Source organism: Canis aureus, chromosome 7 (genome assembly GCF_053574225.1).
Source record: "Canis aureus isolate CA01 chromosome 7, VMU_Caureus_v.1.0, whole genome shotgun sequence".
In the NCBI taxonomy this organism is placed as follows: domain Eukaryota; kingdom Metazoa; phylum Chordata; class Mammalia; order Carnivora; family Canidae; genus Canis; species Canis aureus.
The window spans coordinates 51438420-51457699 of NC_135617.1; the positions used below are offsets into that span (position 1 = coordinate 51438420).

Sequence of the window (19280 nt, forward strand, 5' to 3'; positions counted from 1 at the left end):
ACCAAAACCCACCAAAAAACACTCCAAAATCTTGCAAAGATAGAGAGACTCATCCTATGCTATTTCTTTTTTTCCGACTCTTGACTCCTCTTCAAAATCATCCTGCTTTTTATACTCCCTGCCATCTCTTGGTAGTTTCTTCTACTTCTGTCAACACCCCTCCAATCCACAGCCCCCAACTCTTACCCACTAGAGCTCTTTAAACTCAAACAGTCCTTCTTCAGAGGCTGGGTCTTCACAACAATACCATATGGTATTCCTAAAGTCAGAGAGTGAGCTAGTCCCAATTTATCAATTAATTAAGGATACTTGAGGATACCTTAATTAAGTGTGATATAAGAGAATAGCAATGTAGAAAAAGAAGATTTAAAAATCATATATTATTGCTTCTACAGTCCACCTTTGGATTCTTTTGGAATCCCTTGCTGGCCCTTTATCTCCTTAGCCCCATCATATTGCTATGTTATTAAGGCCAGACTCTCTTTTCTCCAGAAACCTCACAAGTACACCCTGTCCCTGGGACAAGAATGATTTAGTACAGTATACCAATTGCTAGAATAGTGAGACTGTTTTATACTGAGTTGGTAAATAGCCAAATAATCAGCCAAATAGTTGCTGCCCTGACCTCCCCCAAAACCCTCTCACCCCACCATCCTTTCTGAGAAGACCCTGGGCCCCACTATTATCCAGCAGCTGAAGACTTACACAGAGTACTCCAGGGAAGCCCCTGGAACCCAGCTCTGGAACTGTGGCCTATGAATCCATACTACTTAGTAGGTGTCCTGCTTTATCAGTTGCTGAATATCTTTAATACCACCCCATATGCTACCAATGCAAAGAGTAGTTGCCCCTTATCCACAGGGGATACCTTCCAAACCTGTGCCTCATGATGTCTAAAACTGCAAATAGTACTGATGCTTATATATACTATGTTTTTCCTATGCATATATACCTGTGATAAAGTTTATTTTATAAATTAGACATAGTGAGAGATTAACAACAATAACTAATGATAAAACAGATCAATTATAACAACATATTGTAATCAAAGCTATGTGAATGTGATATCTCTCTCAAAATATCTTATTGTGCTGTACTCACTCTTCTTCTTTTGGTAATGTGAGATAACAAAATGCCTACATGATGAGATGAAGTGGGGTGAATGACTGGGGCCTTGCGATGTAGTGTTAGGCTACTATTGACCTTCTGATGATATGTCATAAGGAGGATCATCCGCTTCCTGACCACAGGTTGACCATGGGTAAACTGAAACTGAGGACAGAGAAACCACAGATAAAAAGGAGGCTGCTATAATCATTTAATGATAGATAAACAGAATATTTAACATTTCAATCTAAAACATTCATGTTAGTCCTCAAGTTCAAGATTTCCTTCAAAATAATGAGTGGTTATAAGCCGTATGTCTACATGAATAAAAACTTCTCCAAAGGGATTCTTCTAGGAAAAATAGACAAGGCTTTTCCCAAAGACACATCAGTGCTTCTACTCCGGATGGTAGAAACCGATATTTAAAAAAAAAAAAATTTTTTTTTGCTGTGCTTGCCTAGTTACTTGTTACCATTTTGTACTTGTCAGGTCTTGTTTGTCTTATATTACTTACATATTGTATTACTCCATCATTCCCAGCACAGTGCTGCCCACACAGCAGTAGGTGTCTGATAACTGCTTGCTGAACAAACTCTTTAAAATTTTCCCCAGAAAAATCCATCACGGGGCCATTTACCACTAAGTCAAATGCATTTGAAGACTAAACTGATGGTGGGTTGAAAATCTATTTCTCCAGGTAAGGATGCATCTGGCATTGGTTGCAAGAATGAGGGAGGACAGATGTGCTGTAGTTTGTAAACAAGTATAAATATGAATATTACAATCTGAGCTTAATGAGGAAGACAAAAGTCCTGGCAAAGAGATAAATCTCTGTTTCCTACCTACTTGCTATGCTTCTTCCACATGGAAAGGAATAAGACAAACACAATAGAACTGTTATGGAATTTTTAAACATACATTCTGGTAATTAAATTGAAAGGCCTTTCAAGTGGAATCAAATCCAAGTTTTACCCTTCAGGATAAACTCAAGAGTGTGACTTAAAAGAGACACATACACACACCCCTCAAAAAACTATGAAATGCCTAACTACCTAAATGTCCATCAGCTGAAATCAAGAGTCAGATGCTTAACTGGCTGAGCTACCCCCAGGAGTTTTAAAATTACAAATTTAATTTCCCTAATACTTTCAGGGCTATTCAAATTATCTATTTTATATTCAGTGAGTTATAGTTTATATGGGTTTGTTTGGTTGGTTTTTTTGTTTTGTTTTGAGAAATTGGCCCAGAAGAATGGCATAAGTTTTATACATCTTTAGTATGGGATGCTCTGTAACTATTGGGGAGAATGATGTAAATTTATGTGTGTACTGATATGGTAGGACATACATAAGTTACTGTTTGGTGAAAAAAGCGAACTGCTGAATAATAAAGCATAAACATGCTTTGATCTAAGTTCGCATATAGTGGTATGCTGGAGCTGACTTGTACTGGTTCATGAGAGCCAACTGTTATGTTTTCAGGAATTTGACAGGCTGGTTGTTAAGGAGTAAATAGTTTAAAATCAGCTCTAATGAGTACATTTGCACCAAAGAAATTCACACAAGGGCTCCCCTCCACTTAGCTGGTTTATCGGCACACCACTGCTCAAAAATGTGCTGATATGAGTTAGTATAAGAATATCCAATTATCTGGAATAATATATACCAAATTGTGAGTTGTTCATTTACACAGACTGATTTTGTAATCTTAAAAATGAAAAAAAATACAAGGGTAATCTCACAAAAAAAGTGAATGCTACCATGCTGTAAATAAAATCCACTCAAGTTTCCTCAATAAGTTAAAAACAGAGCAACCCTACCACCCAGCAATTGCACTATTGGGTATTTACCCCAAAGAATGAACAAAGGGGCACCTGCACCCCAATGTTCATAGCAGCAATGTCCACAGTAGCCAAACTGTGGAAGGAGCCAAGACGTCCTTTGACAGATGAATGGATAGAAGATGTGGTCTATATATATATATATATATACAATGGAATAGTACTCAGCCTTCAGAAGAGACAAATACCTACCATTTGCTTCAATGTGGATGGAACTGGAGGGTATTATGCTAAGTGAAATAAGTCAAGAAAGACAATTATCATATGGTTTCACTTATATGTGAAATATAAGAAATAGTGCAAGGGACCATAAGGGAAGGAGGGGAAACTGAATGAGGAAAGTCAGAAAGGAAGACAAATCATGAGAGACTCTTAACTCTGGGAAACAAACTGAGGGCTGCTGAAGGGGACGTGGAGGGGATGGGATAACTGGGTGACAGGTGTTAAGGAGAGTATGTGATGTGATGAGCACTGAGCATTATATGCAACTGATGAATTATTGAAAACTACATCTGAAACTAATGATGTACTATATGTTGGCAAATTGAATTTAAATTTAAAAAAGAGGGAAAAAACAAAATAAAATCTATTTTTAAAGTCCAGTTACAATATCTTCTAATGACTATGCTCAATATTTTGAAAAAATCTAAAGCAGTTTAATCAATGATATTTTAAGGGCTAAACTTAATATATTTCAAGTCTGTTTAATACTAAAGCTGCTCAGAGCCACCTTAACCACTTCACACAGGTTTAAAAACTGCTTCAACGATTGGGCGCCCTGGTGGCTCAGTTGGTTAAGCATCCAACTCTTGGTTTTGGCTCAGGTCATAATCTCAGAGTCCTCAGACTGAGCCTCATGTTGGTCTCCAAGTTGAGTATGGAATCTGCTTGAGATTCTCTCTCTCTCCATCCCTCTTCCCCTCCCCTGCTCCCTCGCTCATGCTTGCTCTGTCTCTCTGTCTCAAAACAAACAAACAAACAACTGGTTCAAATATTTATAACATTGATAATGGAAAGTGGTTACTATCCATATAAATATATCTTTATGAGGATATATCTCTAGATTTAGATTTAATGTCAAAGCAAAGACTATCAATCATACTCCCATCAACGATGTATGGGAGTACTATCTGATATTGTGAATATCAAAAAATATTTTAACCATCTTAAGCAATGTATCCACAAAGCAATTAAAAGGATCTCTGTAGGGCAGCCCTGGTGGCTCAGCGGTTTAGCGCCACCTTCAGCCCAGAGCATGATCCTGGAGACCTGGGATCTAGTCCCACATCGGGCTCCCTGCATGGAGCCTGCTTCTCCCTCTGCCTGTGTCTGTGCCCACTCTGCCCCCCGCCCCCCGTGTCTCTCATGAATAAATAAATAAATCTTAAAAAAAAAAAAAAGGATCTCTGTATTTCAGTTGACAGCTCTCTGACTATAATTAGTTTAGCTTTAAGAAATGTATTTGTCAACTATTTGTATTTAATTTTTGTGAACAACCTAGTTAACTAGTCACAGTCTTTGATAACTTTCAATTGGATTACCTTTCCCTTATTAATTAATTGTTGGAGCTCTTTAGACATCATGTCTATTACCCTTTTATCTGTCAAGAATGTCACAAACATTTTTTCACTATCAGTTGCTTCTCTTTTAAATAGTTGTGTTGTTTTATAGAAGTTTTCTTTTTTTCTTTTCTTTTTTTTATTCAGATATTTCCGTCTTTTCCCCTAGGGCTTCTGGATTTTGGGTTATACTTAAGAGCACCTTTCCTACCCTAAATTTTTTTTTTAAGATTTTATTTATTTATGACACACACATGCAGAGAGAGAGAGAGAGAGAGAGGCAGAGACACAGGCAGAGGGAGAAGCAGGCTACACGCAGGGAGCCCGATGTGGGACTCGATCCCGGGTCTCCAGGATCATGCTCTGGGCTGAAGGCGGCGCTAAACCGCTGAGCCACCCGGGCTGCCCCCTACCCTAAAATTAAGACAAAAATCTACTTGTGTGTATGTGTGTGTGAGCATGATTTAGAGATTTCATCCATCTAGAAGTTATTTCAGTGACTATGTAGAATAGAAATCAGTTGAACCAAAGTATCATTACAAGTTCGTACCCACTGATTTTTAAATTCCACATTTATCCTAATATGTATATTTTTTACATGGGTTCCTGAATTTTAGTATTTTTTTTTTTTAGGAAAACTTCAAAGGGGTTATAATTCACCTTTTCAGGAGGGTAAACTAAGCCCCTTTGAATGATGCTTAACTTCTATTCTATAATTGCTGTACAGCTAGATCAGAGAATATTTGATCGCTTCTGCTATGTAAAATTAGTTGGCAGTACAGCAATTGAGAGGTCTCATTTGATAATATAAATCTTTCTAGAATTGTCTTCAATGCTTGATGCTGAAGTAAACCATCCATAAAATGTGCATCTAGTTTAATGTGAGTCTTTAAAACCACTTTGAGGTTTAATCTACGTTATGCCATTTAAAAACTATTATGAAAAAGAACAGTTTCTCAATGTAGCATTTCGAAGTCTAAAGTGCTGTCAAAATAAAACCATGCCTTCTTTTTTTTTTTTTTAGCAAGACCTTGCCTGTGACAGTGTGTCTGCCAACATGGCCCCCAAAAAGAAGACTGTCAGAAAGAACAAAGGAGATATCAATGAGATGACCATAATCGTAGAAGACAGCCCCCTAAACAAACTAAATGCTTTGAATGGGCTCCTAGAAGGAGGCAATGGCCTTAACTGCATTTCTTCAGAATTAACAGATGCTTCTTATGGTCCCAACCTCCTGGAAGGCTTGAGTAAAATGAGGCAGGAGAACTTCCTTTGTGACCTAGTCATTGGCACCAAAACCAAATCCTTTGATGTTCACAAGTCAGTGATGGCTTCGTGCAGTGAATACTTTTACAACATCCTAAAAAAAGACCCATCTACCCAAAGGGTGGATCTCAATGATATCTCGCCGCCAGGCCTGGCTACTGTTATCGCCTATGCCTACACTGGAAAGCTGACTCTCTCCTTGTATACAATAGGAAGCATTATTTCAGCTGCTGTTTATCTTCAGATCCATACCCTTGTAAAGATGTGCAGTGATTTTCTGATACGAGAGATGAGTGTTGAGAATTGCATGTACGTTGTTAACATTGCTGAAACATATTCCCTGAAAAATGCAAAAGCAGCAGCCCAAAAGTTTATCCGGGATAACTTCCTGGAATTTGCAGAATCAGATCAGTTTTTGAAACTTACCTTTGAGCAAATTAATGAACTTCTTATAGATGATGACTTACAGTTGCCTTCTGAAATAGTAGCATTCCAGATTGCAATGAAATGGTTAGAATTTGACCAAAAGAGAGTGAAACACGCTGCAGATCTTCTGAGCAATATCCGCTTTGGTACCATCTCTGCACAGGACCTGGTCAATTACGTTCAGTCTGTACCCAGAATGATGCAAGATGCTGATTGTCACAAACTTCTTGTAGATGCAATGAACTACCACTTACTTCCGTATCATCAAAACACATTGCAGTCTCGGCGCACGAGAATCCGCGGGGGCTGTCGAGTCCTTGTCACTGTTGGGGGACGTCCAGGCCTTACTGAGAAGTCCCTTAGTAGAGACGTCCTGTACAGAGACCCTGAAAATGGATGGAGCAAGCTTACAGAAATGCCAGCCAAGAGTTTTAATCAGTGTGTGGCAGTGATGGACGGATTTCTTTATGTGGCTGGTGGCGAAGACCAGAATGATGCAAGAAATCAAGCCAAGCATGCAGTCAGCAATTTCTGCAGGTATTTGATCCTTTATTAGGAACTGAAATGGTTCAATATTATGAGGAAATTGCTCTGAAATAGAAGTAAATGAGTCCTGCCTGTTAGCTTAGTTCACAGGCTCAGTGAATCAATAATAATAATAATAATAATAATAATGCCACATGACATATATACAACAGTTCACACTGCATAAAGTATATGTGTATATAAAAGGCACTCTAGATTTCTGAATAAGCCTATGAAATGAGCTCGGAAGATGTAGTTATTCTGATTTTACATGTGAGAAATCTCATGCCCATGGAAGTCATACCACAAGTGATATACTAGTAAGGTGCCGTTCACAGTACACTGTTTTTCTGAAAAGAAACTGGATACAAACTTAGTTTTTAACACTAGGTGGTAAGAAAGATCAAAATAACACAAAATTTCTTTATAGTGACTGTTACTGATGACTGTCAGATTCGTAATTGGCAACTACAATGAGATCATTAAAAATGTGGCAGGTAATTAACTCTAAATATTTTTTTGAAGACTGGATACTATAAAAAATGTCAATATCTTTGATGCATGCAGAAACAGCAAAGGTATAATATAGCCTTCAGAAAATGGAATTCAAATGCCATGTCATTTGTGTATATTTATAATAAAAACACTTTCATATATATGAAATGTCAGAAAGTCATGCTTATTATATCAGGGTAGGAGCACAAAGTCAAACATAACTAATGAGCAAAATCTGAAAATTTATAAAGTATATCATGAAAAATATTCTTTATTATTTCATTATATGTCTATGTGTCATTTAAATGAATCCAAACAATTAAGTGATTTTTGCCCTTTAAATTATAAGTATGGTTAAGTTTCGATTCGGTGGTTAAATGGGACAAAAATGAAGGAACATCAAACTAATGCAGGGAGGTCTGTATTTACAATACTTTGGAACTAGGTAAACAGTTGAAACAGGTTTTTTTTTTTTTAAGATTTTATTTACTTGTGCATGAGAGAGACAGAGAGAGGCAGAGACATAGGCAGAGGGAGAAGCAGGCTCCGTGCAGAGAGCCGTTTGTGGGGATGTGATCCCAGGACCCCCGGGGATAAGGACCCCAGCCAAAAGGAGGATGCTCAACCACAGATCCACCCAGGTGCCCCCTGAGATAGGTTTTCTATGACTGCTTATTTTCCTCCTGCTGATAACTCTGTTAAGTATTCAAGTAACTTTTTTGCAGTGTTGTTTTCAGTGCTTATGGTACAATAACTGTTATGTAGGACACTGAAAAATATATCTCTCAACTACAAAATCTTATCTACTAATAAGTGCTAGAAAATAGAGAAATATCAACAGTTAAGCCTCTGTTGATGCTTTTGGACATGAGTTCCACTGATCTCATTCTAAGCGGATGATAGGAGACTTGATGGAGTGACTTAGCTTTCCTGTCCCAGTGGCCAGGCCAAGTGTCTGAATGAGGAAGTGTCTGCACCAATTGGAGAAATCCAATTAGCCAAGCCCTATCTTAATGAAGCGCTAAGAGTGAGCCAGGGGATGGCTGGTGTCTGAAGATATGTGGAACTGACTTAAGTGTGATTGCCACAGATACCCCGCTGCAGGGCAGCCCGGGTGGCTCAGCGGTTTAGCGCCCGCCTTCAGCCCAGGGCGTGATCCTGGAGACCTGGGATCGAGTCCCGCGTCGGGCTCCCTGCGTGGAGCCTGCTTCTCCCTCTGCCTGTGTCTCTGCCTCGTTCTCTCCCTCCATGTCTCTCATGAATGAATAAATAAAATAAAAAAATAATAATAAAAAGTACATGCAGTCTTTAAAAAAAAAAAAAAAAAAGCTACCCAGCTGCCACCGCCTCCCCGACAAGCGCATCTCAGAAATCCTCCCCGATGATGGAGAGAGTACGGAGCACGGAAAAAAGAGGGACTGCAAAGGTCGGTCTCTGCGGGGACCTGTCCGAGCGGCCCCATAAAGGCTTCATAGTTAGGAGGAGGGGGAGTCGCCCATGCCCGCTTTGCGAGTATCCAGGTATCCAGGTATCCAGGTGCCACCCCTCCCCCCCTCCCCCCCCCGCCCCCGCCGAGGGAAAGAGCAGCCTCCAGGTGAGGGTGCGGGGCCGCGCCCCGGTGTGCGGTGTGCGGGGTCCCGAGGGTTCCCTGGCTGCCGCCGACAAGGCTGTCACGCTTGCTCTGCCGTTTGCAGATTCGACCCCCGCTTCAACACCTGGATACACCTGGCCAACATGAACCAGAAGCGCACGCACTTCAGCCTGAGCGTGTGCGACGGGCTCCTGTACGCCGCGGGCGGCCGCAACGCCGAAGGCAGCCTGGCCTCGCTCGAGTGCTACGTGCCCTCCAGCAACCAGTGGCGGCCCAAGGCGGCCCTGGACGCGGCGCGCTGCTGCCACGCGAGCGCGGTGGCGGGCGGCCGGCTGCTGGTGACCGGCGGGTACGTGGGCAGCGCGTACTCGCGCTCCGTGAGCGCCTACGACCCGGCCGGCGACGCGTGGCAGGAGCTGGCGGGCCTGAGCACGCCGCGGGGCTGGCACTGCGCCGTGGCGCTGGGCGACCGCGTGTACGTGATGGGCGGCAGCCAGCTGGGGCCGCGCGGGGAGCGCGTGGACGTGCTGGCGGTGGAGCGCTACAGCCCCGCCACCGGCCAGTGGAGCTCGGCCGCGCCGCTGCCCGTGGGCGTGAGCACGGCGGGCGCCGCGGCGCTGCACGGCCGCGCCTACCTGCTGGGAGGCTGGAACGAGGGCGAGAAGAAGTACAAGAAGTGCATCCAGAGCTTCAGCCCCGAGCTCAACGAGTGGACGGAGGACGACGAGCTGCCCGAGGCCACCGTGGGCGTGTCCTGCTGCGCCCTGTGCATGCCCAGCGGCGCCCCCCGCGAGTCCCGGGCCAGCTCGGTGTCCTCGGTGCCCGTCAGCATCTGAGGCCGGGCGGCCGGGCGTGACCCGCCTCGGCCGTGTCCGGCGGTTTTGCGTTTTTTATTTTTCTTTTTTTTTTTTTTTTTTTTTTTTTTGATTTTTTTGAAGCCGGCTGCAGAGCCCTGGCAACAAAGGAAAGACCCTTTATGTGAGCGGCCACTGGGTGGCAGGCAGAATTCGTTGTGGGCCCTCGTTCCACCGGCCGTTCCCCTCATGCACAGCGGTCACACCCACATCTGAGAGTTTTCATCTACACTGTAGCACACGTGAAGCTTATGGAAGCAGCTTCATGTACCAGAGTTTCTCTTCCTCCCTCTCCTTTTTTCTTTAGCACGTCAAAAAGTCCACCCATAGCCTTTATTTGTTCAGGAGAGACACAGAGACACAGGCAGGGGGAGAAGCAGGCTCCATGCAGGGAGCCCGACGCGGGACTCGAACCCGGGTCTCCAGGGTCACGCCCTGGGCTGAAGGCGGCGCTAAACCGCTGCGCCACCCGGGCTGCCCGCTCTTAGCTTTTAAGGTAGCAGCCCATCTCTAGCCACAAAGACTTACTTCTATATTTAAGTGCAGTTTCTTTTCCTAGACGTGACCGAGTGGAGAACACTGAAAGGCATCCCATGACCCATGATAAAGTCATAAAGCTTAAAACAAAGTTTGACTGGAAGGTAACGGGGATCCCCCGCCCTGGGACTGTCACACTGCTCCCTTTGATTTATCCCTTATTCTTTTCTTCCTCTGTGCCCCAGTCCCCAGGGTATTTGCTATCAAAAAAAGATGCTGCTCACAGAGAAGAAACTAACTACTAGTCATTGAGTGTATGGTGTAAATTTAGGTCATTTTGTTGTTTCTCCTAGAAGTATCTGGAATTTAACCTTTGTCCCCTGTTAAACAAACAGCAAGTATCACGGGAGCCTTACTCTGACCCTAAAAACTACATACCAAAGATGCAACCTTGATCCTAATGTAAGCCCCCACAGAAGAACACCAAATAAAACTATGGCCAAAAGGACCACCGATGTAAAGCTTATACAGCCCGAAGTTTATACAACTGATAACAATAATTTGATTTCCCCCACTTTTTTTTAATGCATGAGAATGAAAGGAACATTTGGAATTCTTGGGTCTGGTAGTAACAGGATGAATGGCTTCTACTGTTGGTAAATGTCACTGTTTCCCACTTCATCGCTGTCCTTCTGATTTCTTAATTTACGCCAATACATTCATTTCACATGCAAATATGAAAATAATGTATGCCCATTCTGTTCTATGTGTTTTAACTTCATCTGCTCCAATTAGCTTTGCAAATTAAAGTATATCCACTTGAGGTCACTTTTCTTATATATTTGCCAAGTTTTGGAGCAAGGGAATGATTGTAGTAAATATCGCATATTTTCCTTTCTTATAATTTATCACTTTTTTCTTTGGTGGTTTATTTGTTTTGGAGACGTGGCCTATAAGTTATGGGTTATGTGCAATTGGGTTTTGGAAAATAAAACTATTTAAATGGTTAATCATGAATATATGGAAATTTAACTGGGTTTTCATTAATCCCCTCTCTCTTATCTTGCGTAGAGAGGTTATTGCTAGAGTTTCAATATTTATATTTAAAATATTTTATTTGAACTGTGAAAAGTGGTTCATATAGTACACTTTGTGGAACAATTTTACATCATTGCCTCTTATGAAAAGTTCAATAACTGCATATTTAATGCTAACACTTGGTAAAGCCTACAACACTGTAAGCCAAGAACAAGGCATTAGTCATATGAAAACACTGGGCTATTTCCTCACCCCACACAGAACATTAGGAGCTTCTCCGAGTATGAAGCAGATCTAAAGGCACCTGCTCCCTTGACTCCTTCTCCGTCCAGGCTGGAAAATGAAACTGTGTAAGAAACCAGTTTATGGAGAAAGTTAAATGGAGCAAGTTAAATCATTGAGCGCCTTAAGTTATCAGTGTACAAACTATAGATAACCTTTGTCCTTTATGGCATCATTGGTAAAATAAACTTGTCATTTTTAATAAGTTAGCTCAGCCACAACTTACAAAACCTATGTGAGGGTGACTCTAACATCTTTTAATTGGGCATCAATGTATATATATATATTCTTGTACAATTGAGAAGCCTGTAGTGCATTAAAAATTTTGAGAGAAATAAAGGTGATTTATTATGAATCACAGGTCATAAGTGGGCAAATAGGCATAATTCCTGATGTACACTAGTAGATGTGTCTCCCACTGAGATCCTAGAAGTTTTGTCAAGTGGAGGACCTAAGCCTTGGAATGAAATAAGAATCCATCAACTGTAACATTTTTTCTTGGAAGAATGAGGAGAGATTAAAAGCAGAGGATTATTCAGCCTTCAGAGCTTGGTGAGAGGTTGTACACGGACTTGGCAGTGGCTTTCTGGACATGAGACTGAAGACATGTTAGAGCTGGATAAATCATTTGAAATTACCACGTAATGTATTTTCTACATTGTTTATCTGAAGACTCAGAAAACACACTCGCCTGGGCTGACCAGGTTCCTGGGTGCATTGCTGTTTTGTCTTCCGTTTCAACAATCAGGTTAATAAATAAAGACCATTATGAACTTAGAGTACTGGAATTTCTGGTATATAGCAAATTGGTAGGGAGCATGGAACATACCAGTGGGTCAAAGTGTCATGTCCTGGAACAACTGAAAGACACGAAGGTATATAGAATCAAAGTAACCTGGGTCCCTTTTCATGTGTAAGTGAAGTCTACCCTTTAACCCCACTATTGGAGCAGTTGCTCCTAGAAAACGTGACGGTTTGTCCATGTTTCCCAACTGGAAAATGACTTCATTTTATTAAAAATGTTTTAAGCTTACATTCAATTACACCCCCAGTCTTAGGTTCCAACACTATACCTCCTTTTACTTTTCTGAAAGAAAAGGATGTATTATTTTTGTGATGCCTATTGTTCTTGTAATTGCAAAGTCCTGTGATTAAATAAACGCATCAGTTCAGTCAATCAGAGCAGTAGCAAGTTACCCAGGAGATGAAATTGTAAGCTCTCCTTTTCTGAATGGGCCAGAGACCTGCTGTGTGAGTCTCAGAGGAAGCAAGACTTGAACGTAGTCTGTCTGTTTTTACTTAGACTCTTGGTGTCCCGCTGTCATTCCTGATGCACCAGCTGCTTTCAGTGGCATTGGATGAGTTTTATGTTTACTTCCTCTGCTGCTGCTATCAGTTATGGATAGAAGGTCAGTGACGGTACAGATTAGTATAAATCTATGATTCGATGGTAGTGCTACGAGCGAAGAGCTATAACTAGGGTAAGAAGTAAGTGAGAATGTACTGAATGGATCTATGATTTAAGGCAGAGCAGCAGTTATAGTAAGTGTATTTTACAAACATGCATATAACTAGAGGCTTCCCTGGAAGTATGTAAGTGTTAAAAGGTCGATTTTTTTTGCTGGTTATCTTGGCCAAATATCTTCAGAATTTATCCAAGATACTATATAAAAGAAATTAGAATCACTTCATTTAATTTTTTCCGAGTCACAAAGAAACAAGTTAATGTAATCTTCTTTGAAGAACTCTTCTTGAATTCTTTTCTGAAGAATGTTCTCTGAAGGAGCTATGTCCTCACCCCAGCCACTGATGAATATGTTCTCTAGCACAAGGCAGCATTGCAAGGAATTATTTTTCAGTATGTCTTTTCATACCAGTAAAAACTATAGCATCATTTCTTAAACACTCCTCCATGGTAATTCTGAGAACTGAAGAATCTAAAGCATTAAAGATTTACCCTCCAGCACATTCAGAGGGTAAAGCCCATTGAAATTTCCCTCTCAGAGAATTTGAGATATAATACTTGTCTTGGACACGCCTTTAAAAAAAAAAAAAACAACTTTGTATTTATTCAGCAAATTCTGGCTAAACAAATTCTTTGCTTAAAACATTCTGGTACTATATAAGGAACAACAAACTAAAATGTATGTGGTGTCTGTATCCTCATCACTATCAATAAAGCTGTGTTCAGTAAGAGTTTAGTCAATTATCAAATGTGAGTAGTTTTGAAGTGTCCTTTGTGTGATGATTGGGGTGGTTTTTCCCTCTAGTTAGTTTTCATGATGATTCACCTCAACAAAACACAACAAGAAAAGAAATGACATAATTGAAGAGCTGTTCAAATAGCTTGAAGACTAGTAAAAGAAAAAGTCTAAAACATTAGTAGTGACCTGCTTTGTAGCTCAGACAAAGCCTGCATTTGATCTGTCTCAGCCCTGACCACTTAGAAATCATAGATTTCGTGTGGTGGTTTCTAGCCTCATTCCCACCCTGACCACAGCCAACCTGGCATGAACTCGGGGTCGTCATCATTTGCAATGAAACTACATTTTAGGAAATGAAATTGTTTTGCTGTACCGGCAAACCCTTACTCTTCCACTTCGCCTTCCAAATGAGCAAATGAAATGTAACCAACATAAGATGCTCAATCTTTGATGTGACTTAGTACTTAGAGAATAACACTCAGGTGAGGTGGTCATTTCTAGAAAATTCTAAATGATAGCAATTACTTTTTCTTAAACTTCTCCAAGCTTTGTAACCATGAAAAGAGACTAGAATGTCCTGGAAACAGAAACAAGCTGGTGCCACCCTCCCAGTTTTGAGCATACCAGCAGGTGCCCTAAACTTATCCTTGAGTAGTCTTTGAACTTGCACATTGGAACCCCAAGCTTCCCCACGGGTCTCCACCCTCTCCCATGTTCACATACCAGTCTGTCTCCGATTCATAGCACACATGAAATTACTTAATGATATTAATGACATCTAAGGCATTCTAGGATGTATCAAAGGAATAACCATTTTGTGTTCAGCAGATTTGATAGGAAGACTAGAGACAAAAAGGTATTCAAACCCACCTCTAGGCTTTCCCCTCATGGTGGTGGTATGGAAGTGCACTAGGAAGTCAACTTCAGGAAAGGGGTCAGGCCTTGAAGGAGAGAGGGAATCCAACCTATACCTTCTAGAAACATTTTACTTAGCCCCTCTGTTTTCCTTTCCAGCCACATTCACAAGTTGGGCTATGAACACAGGTGTGAGATGAATTATTCCCTATGCCAACACCAATCTTCCACCCAGTTTTAGACCAGATATGCTCCTTAGAGTGGTGAGGAAGAGAGGCACTTTTCCCCAACCTTTGGACAAACACAGTAGCCTCTAGTTAGCCTAAAAATCCTATATGGCTTCTTTTCTTATCCCTTTTAGAGAAGCACCTTTTAAAGGCAGGCTGTCTCATCTTGGAGAAATGACCTTTCAGATTTGCCTCAATATTTTGTCATAGCTGTAGAAGTGATTGCAATCTTCAAAAAACACCTTTTAAAATTACTGTTTATCTCACCCAGATGTGGTGATATGTCAAAATGGAAGCAACAAGACCATGATTTTGCAACAAGCATTTCTCTCTACCCCAGGCCCACCCCCACTGTTGCAAAATGTACCCACAGGAGGGAAGTGTCCAGTGATGTGAACCGAGGACTCATGCCTTTGTATCTGGCTGGTTTTGGTTTGGTTTTGGTTTTGATAACACTTAGGTTATCACCATAGGCTCTGCATTGAGAAATTCTTTTTCCATCTTGGAGACATCACTACCACCAATTAGAGGGGGAAACAGGATCCCATTTTTGTTGAGCCAGGTATGAAGCAACCTATGCCAATTCTGCCTACATCATTTTGGCAAGAACTAGACATATGACCATAATCTAGCTGCAGGGGAGCTGGAGAAAAAGACTTCGCGTAAGCCTAAGAGGGAGAAGAAAGGATTTCATATAGTATCATCTCTGCACATTGAAAGATTACATTTTGGAAACCACTGCCCTCATCTTCCTCCCTGGTTGCCCATGGAGCAAACTGCTTACCAGGCAAACTGCCTTCCCTCAACCTGTGGATTGCCCACAGTAGGGTTCTCTTCTTTTCCTTTCCTGGCTTGTAAGACCTCAGCTCCTCTATTTATCTTGCCTTTTCTGAAGGACAGGCCTAGACAACTCTTGCAGCCTTTTCTCAATTCAGGGCCCGTACAGGTCTACAACACACATTAAAGGTATTCAGTAAGCCTAGAGTGTTGGTAGACAGCTGAGAATATGGTCATCTGTAAACCAGGAAGAGGGCCTTCACCCAGAATCCAACCACACAGGTGTCCTTATTTCAGACTTTTCAACCTCTAGAACTGTGAGAAATTAGGCTACTTGGTCTTTGGTATTTTGTTACAGCAGCCTCATCTCATGCCAACTAAGAGGTAGAGATAGGGAGATAAAGGGATAAGGACTGAGATGTAGACATATCTATATTTATATCTTACCATGTCTCTACATGTTTACAGTCTGAGATTTATAGCTGTTCTCATTCCATCACCTACTTCACATGAAAGCTAAATGAGTTCATGGGTAATGTTCATCTCTTTAAGTATTTCCTGAGGGCAGCCATGTTCCTGGCCCCATGGAGGAACCTACAGAGTTTGGAGCTTATCCATTGACACCCAGAAACCTTCTTCCGATTCAGGAATAAGACATAGGTGGAGGGACTCTGGGGAGCAGAGCACTTGCAGCCCAAACCCTGGTACCCTTCAGAACCCCCAGACTGGCTTCAATCAGTAGTTCTCTCAGTTCTTTCAAGGTGAGAGATGCTGAGGACAAAGCAGAGTCCTGGGTGATAGACAGTAAGGCTCTGGGCCCGAGTTGACCAGAGATAATAGGAGAGTGAGATGTTGTATTAAAAAGATAGAAAGTGGCAAATTCAGCGGAAAGGGGGATCTGCCTGTTATTCCTCAGAGACGAAACATGGAGGCACACTTCTGAAGGTGATGTGGTCGACTGGAAACCAACCTTAGGCAACCTTGAGAGCCAGGCCCTGAAAGTAGCAGGGCCAGTGGAAGAGTCTCCCCATGGAATGCTTGGATGAAATGGGGATAAACTGGCTCCATCAAAAAGCCATGAACTATTAAGACATTGACAGTTCCCCCTTGATTTCTCCTGAATTTCTCCATTTGAAATCCAGCTCAGTAAGTCAGTACCTTTGGTCAAGCCCTCTGCCCCTGCCTGCCTGGACCAAATGCAATAGAGAGAGGGAGGTCCTGTGATATCTGTGGGCAGACCAGAGTTCTGGGCTGCAGAAGGAAACTTTAAACCAGAAGAGTGAACCTTACCCAGGGATGGGAGATGTGAGTCCTCTGCCGTGGCCGTGCACCTCCATTAAGCCCTGACAGGCAGAGACTGGGTTCTGGAGCAGCACTGCTTTGATGCCCCCTAGGTTTGCTGCCCAAATTTTGCTGTAAGTTTGCAGGTAGAGCCTCGAGAGGCCAGTGCTCACAGGCTGGTCTTCTCTGGCTGCATCAGCCTTTTCCATTCTGCACCCTACCCTCTGCTGCACCCCAGTGCACCGTACAAACAATTTCTTTGCCCACTTTTTCTTTCCTGGGGCAGAGCAAAGTTGGACAGCACCGTTTTTACAAAAGCTGGCCTCCCCCTCTCCCAGTCCCACCAATGGTGTGTCCTGGATTTAGGCAGTTGTTTGGGCTGGAGGTGGAACATTCCGCAGGGTTCTGTGCCAGTGGTTGTGGCTCACAGGATACTGGTGACCAGAGGTGGCCCTGCGGTACCCTGGGGAGTGATGGAGGGCCTGCTGACTGCCACAACAATGACTTTCCAGCAGTCCTGACTGGCTGTGCTGTGCCCTGCCAGGGTTGTCGGGAAGCTAAAAACAATGCCCAGTTCTCTCTGGGTCTCCTGGTGATTCTGGTATTTGCTTTTTGTAATAAAGAGCCCATGTACTTTAAAGAGGAGGAGGAGAGCTAGGCCAAAGATTTTCTGCCCAGGGTGGAATAATATGGTAAAGGCAGTGAGGAGACTGGACTGCTTACCTCCTCTGACGTTACAAGGGCCATGATGGGCAGCACTTGACAAAAATCTGAACGAGTTCATCTCTTCACTCTAGGCTGCAGGAGACCTTCCTGACAAATAATAGAAAAGTGAGACACTTAAACTTTTATTTCGGAGGAGGAGCAAGATGGCGGAAGAGTAGGGTCTCCAAATCACCTGTCTCCACCAAACTACCTAGAAAACCTTCAAATTATCCTGAAAATCTATGAATTCGGCCTGAGATTTAAAGAGAGACCAGCTGGAATGCTACAGTGAGAAGAGTTCGCGCTTCTATCAAGGTAGGAAGACGGGGAAAAAGAAGTAAAGAAACAAAGGCCTCCAAGGGGGAGGGGCCCGCGAGGAGCCGGGCTGAGGCCGGGGCGAGTGTCCCCAGGACAGGAGAGCCCCGTCCCGGAGACGCAGGAGCTGCACCGACCTTCCCGGGCGGAAAGGGGCTCGCAGGGAGTTGGAGCAGGACCCAGGAGGGCGGGGATGCCCTCGGGCTCCCGGGGACAGTAACAGCTACTGCGCACCCAGGAGAGTGCGCCGAGCTCCCTAAGGGCTGCAACGCGGGCGGCGGGACCCGGCGGGACCCGGAGCAGCTGAAGGGGCTCGGGCGGCGGCTCCGCGGAGGGGGCTGCGCGGCCCCGGGAGCAGCTCGGAGGGGCTCGGGCAGAGGAAGAGGCTCCGTGCGGAGGGGGCTGCGCGGCCCCGGGAGCAGCTCGGAGGGGCTCGGGCAGAGGAGGAGGCTCCGTGCGGAGGGGGCTGCGCGGTTCCAGGAGCAGCTCGGAGGGGCTCGGGCGGCGGCTCCACGGAGGGGGCTGCGCGGCCCGGGAGCGCGAATCCAACAGCGCAGGCTCCGGAGCACAGGGCGCCGGGACACAGCCCAGGATCCCGCCTCCCCCGGGACAGGCAGAGGCCGGGAGGGCCCAGGACAGCGAGGACGCTCCTGCCCCAGCTGAGCACATCAGCGGCCCCGCCCCGGAGCCTCCAGGCCCTGCAGACGGAGTTCCTGCCGGAGCTGAATCCAGGTTTCCAGAGCTGCCCCGCCACTGGGGCTGTTCCTCCTGCGGCCTCACGGGGTAAACAACCCCCACTGAGCCCTGCACCAGGCAGGGGCACAGCAGCTCCCCCAACTGCTAACACCTGAAAATCAGCACAGCAGGCCCCTCCCCCAGAACACCAGCTAGACGGACAACTTCCAGGAGAAGCCAAGGGACTTAAAGTACACAGAATCAGAAGATACTCCCCGGTGGTTCTTTTTTTGTTTGTTTGTTTTTGTTTTTGTTTTGTTTTGCTTTTTGATTTGTTTCCTTCCCCCACCCCCTTTTTTTCTCCTTTCTTTTTCTTTCTCTTTTTCTTCTTCTTTTTTTTTTTTTTTTCGTTTTTTTTTTCTTTTTCTTCCCTTTTTTTTCTCTTTCTCTTTTCTTTCCTTCTTTCTCTCCTCTCTTTTTCTCTTTTTCCCAATACAACTTGCTTTTGGCCACTCTGCACTGAGCAAAATGACTAGAAGGAAAACCTCACCTCAAAAGAAAGAATCAGAAACAGTCCTCTCTCCCACAGAGTTACAAAATCTGGATTACAATTCAATGTCAGAAAGCCAATTCAGAAGCACTATTATACAGCTACTGGTGGCTCTAGAAAAAAGTATAAAGGACTCAAGAGACTTCATGACTGCAGAATTTAGAGCTAATCAGGCAGAAATTAAAAATCAATTGAATGAGATGCAATCCAAACTAGAAGTCCTAACGACGA

General features: G+C 43.4%; 1 protein-coding gene and 1 long non-coding RNA gene across 17 annotated transcripts in view; one reads left to right on the plus strand and one right to left on the minus strand.

The window, feature by feature from the left end:
* KLHL31 (kelch like family member 31) overlaps positions 1-13674 on the plus strand; it is a 143741-nt gene extending 130067 nt beyond the window's left edge. For 15 of the 16 annotated variants that reach the window (XM_077903622.1, XM_077903623.1, XM_077903621.1 and 12 more), the window contains 2 exons: positions 5531-6735; positions 8913-13674. In XM_077903622.1, the coding sequence (XP_077759748.1) occupies positions 5564-6735; positions 8913-9645 (1905 nt within the window). In that variant the 5' untranslated portion in view covers positions 5531-5563 and the 3' untranslated portion in view covers positions 9646-13674. Of the gene's footprint in view, positions 1-1783; positions 1805-5530; positions 6736-8912 lie in introns of those variants that run through there. The other variant, XM_077903633.1, reaches the window with a different exon arrangement.
* The window catches only part of LOC144317353 (uncharacterized), a 47838-nt gene continuing 40133 nt past the window's right edge, over positions 11576-19280 (minus strand). The window contains exon 6 of the long non-coding RNA XR_013383324.1: positions 11576-17617. This is a non-coding gene — a long non-coding RNA (uncharacterized LOC144317353). The remainder of the gene's footprint in view (positions 17618-19280) is intronic.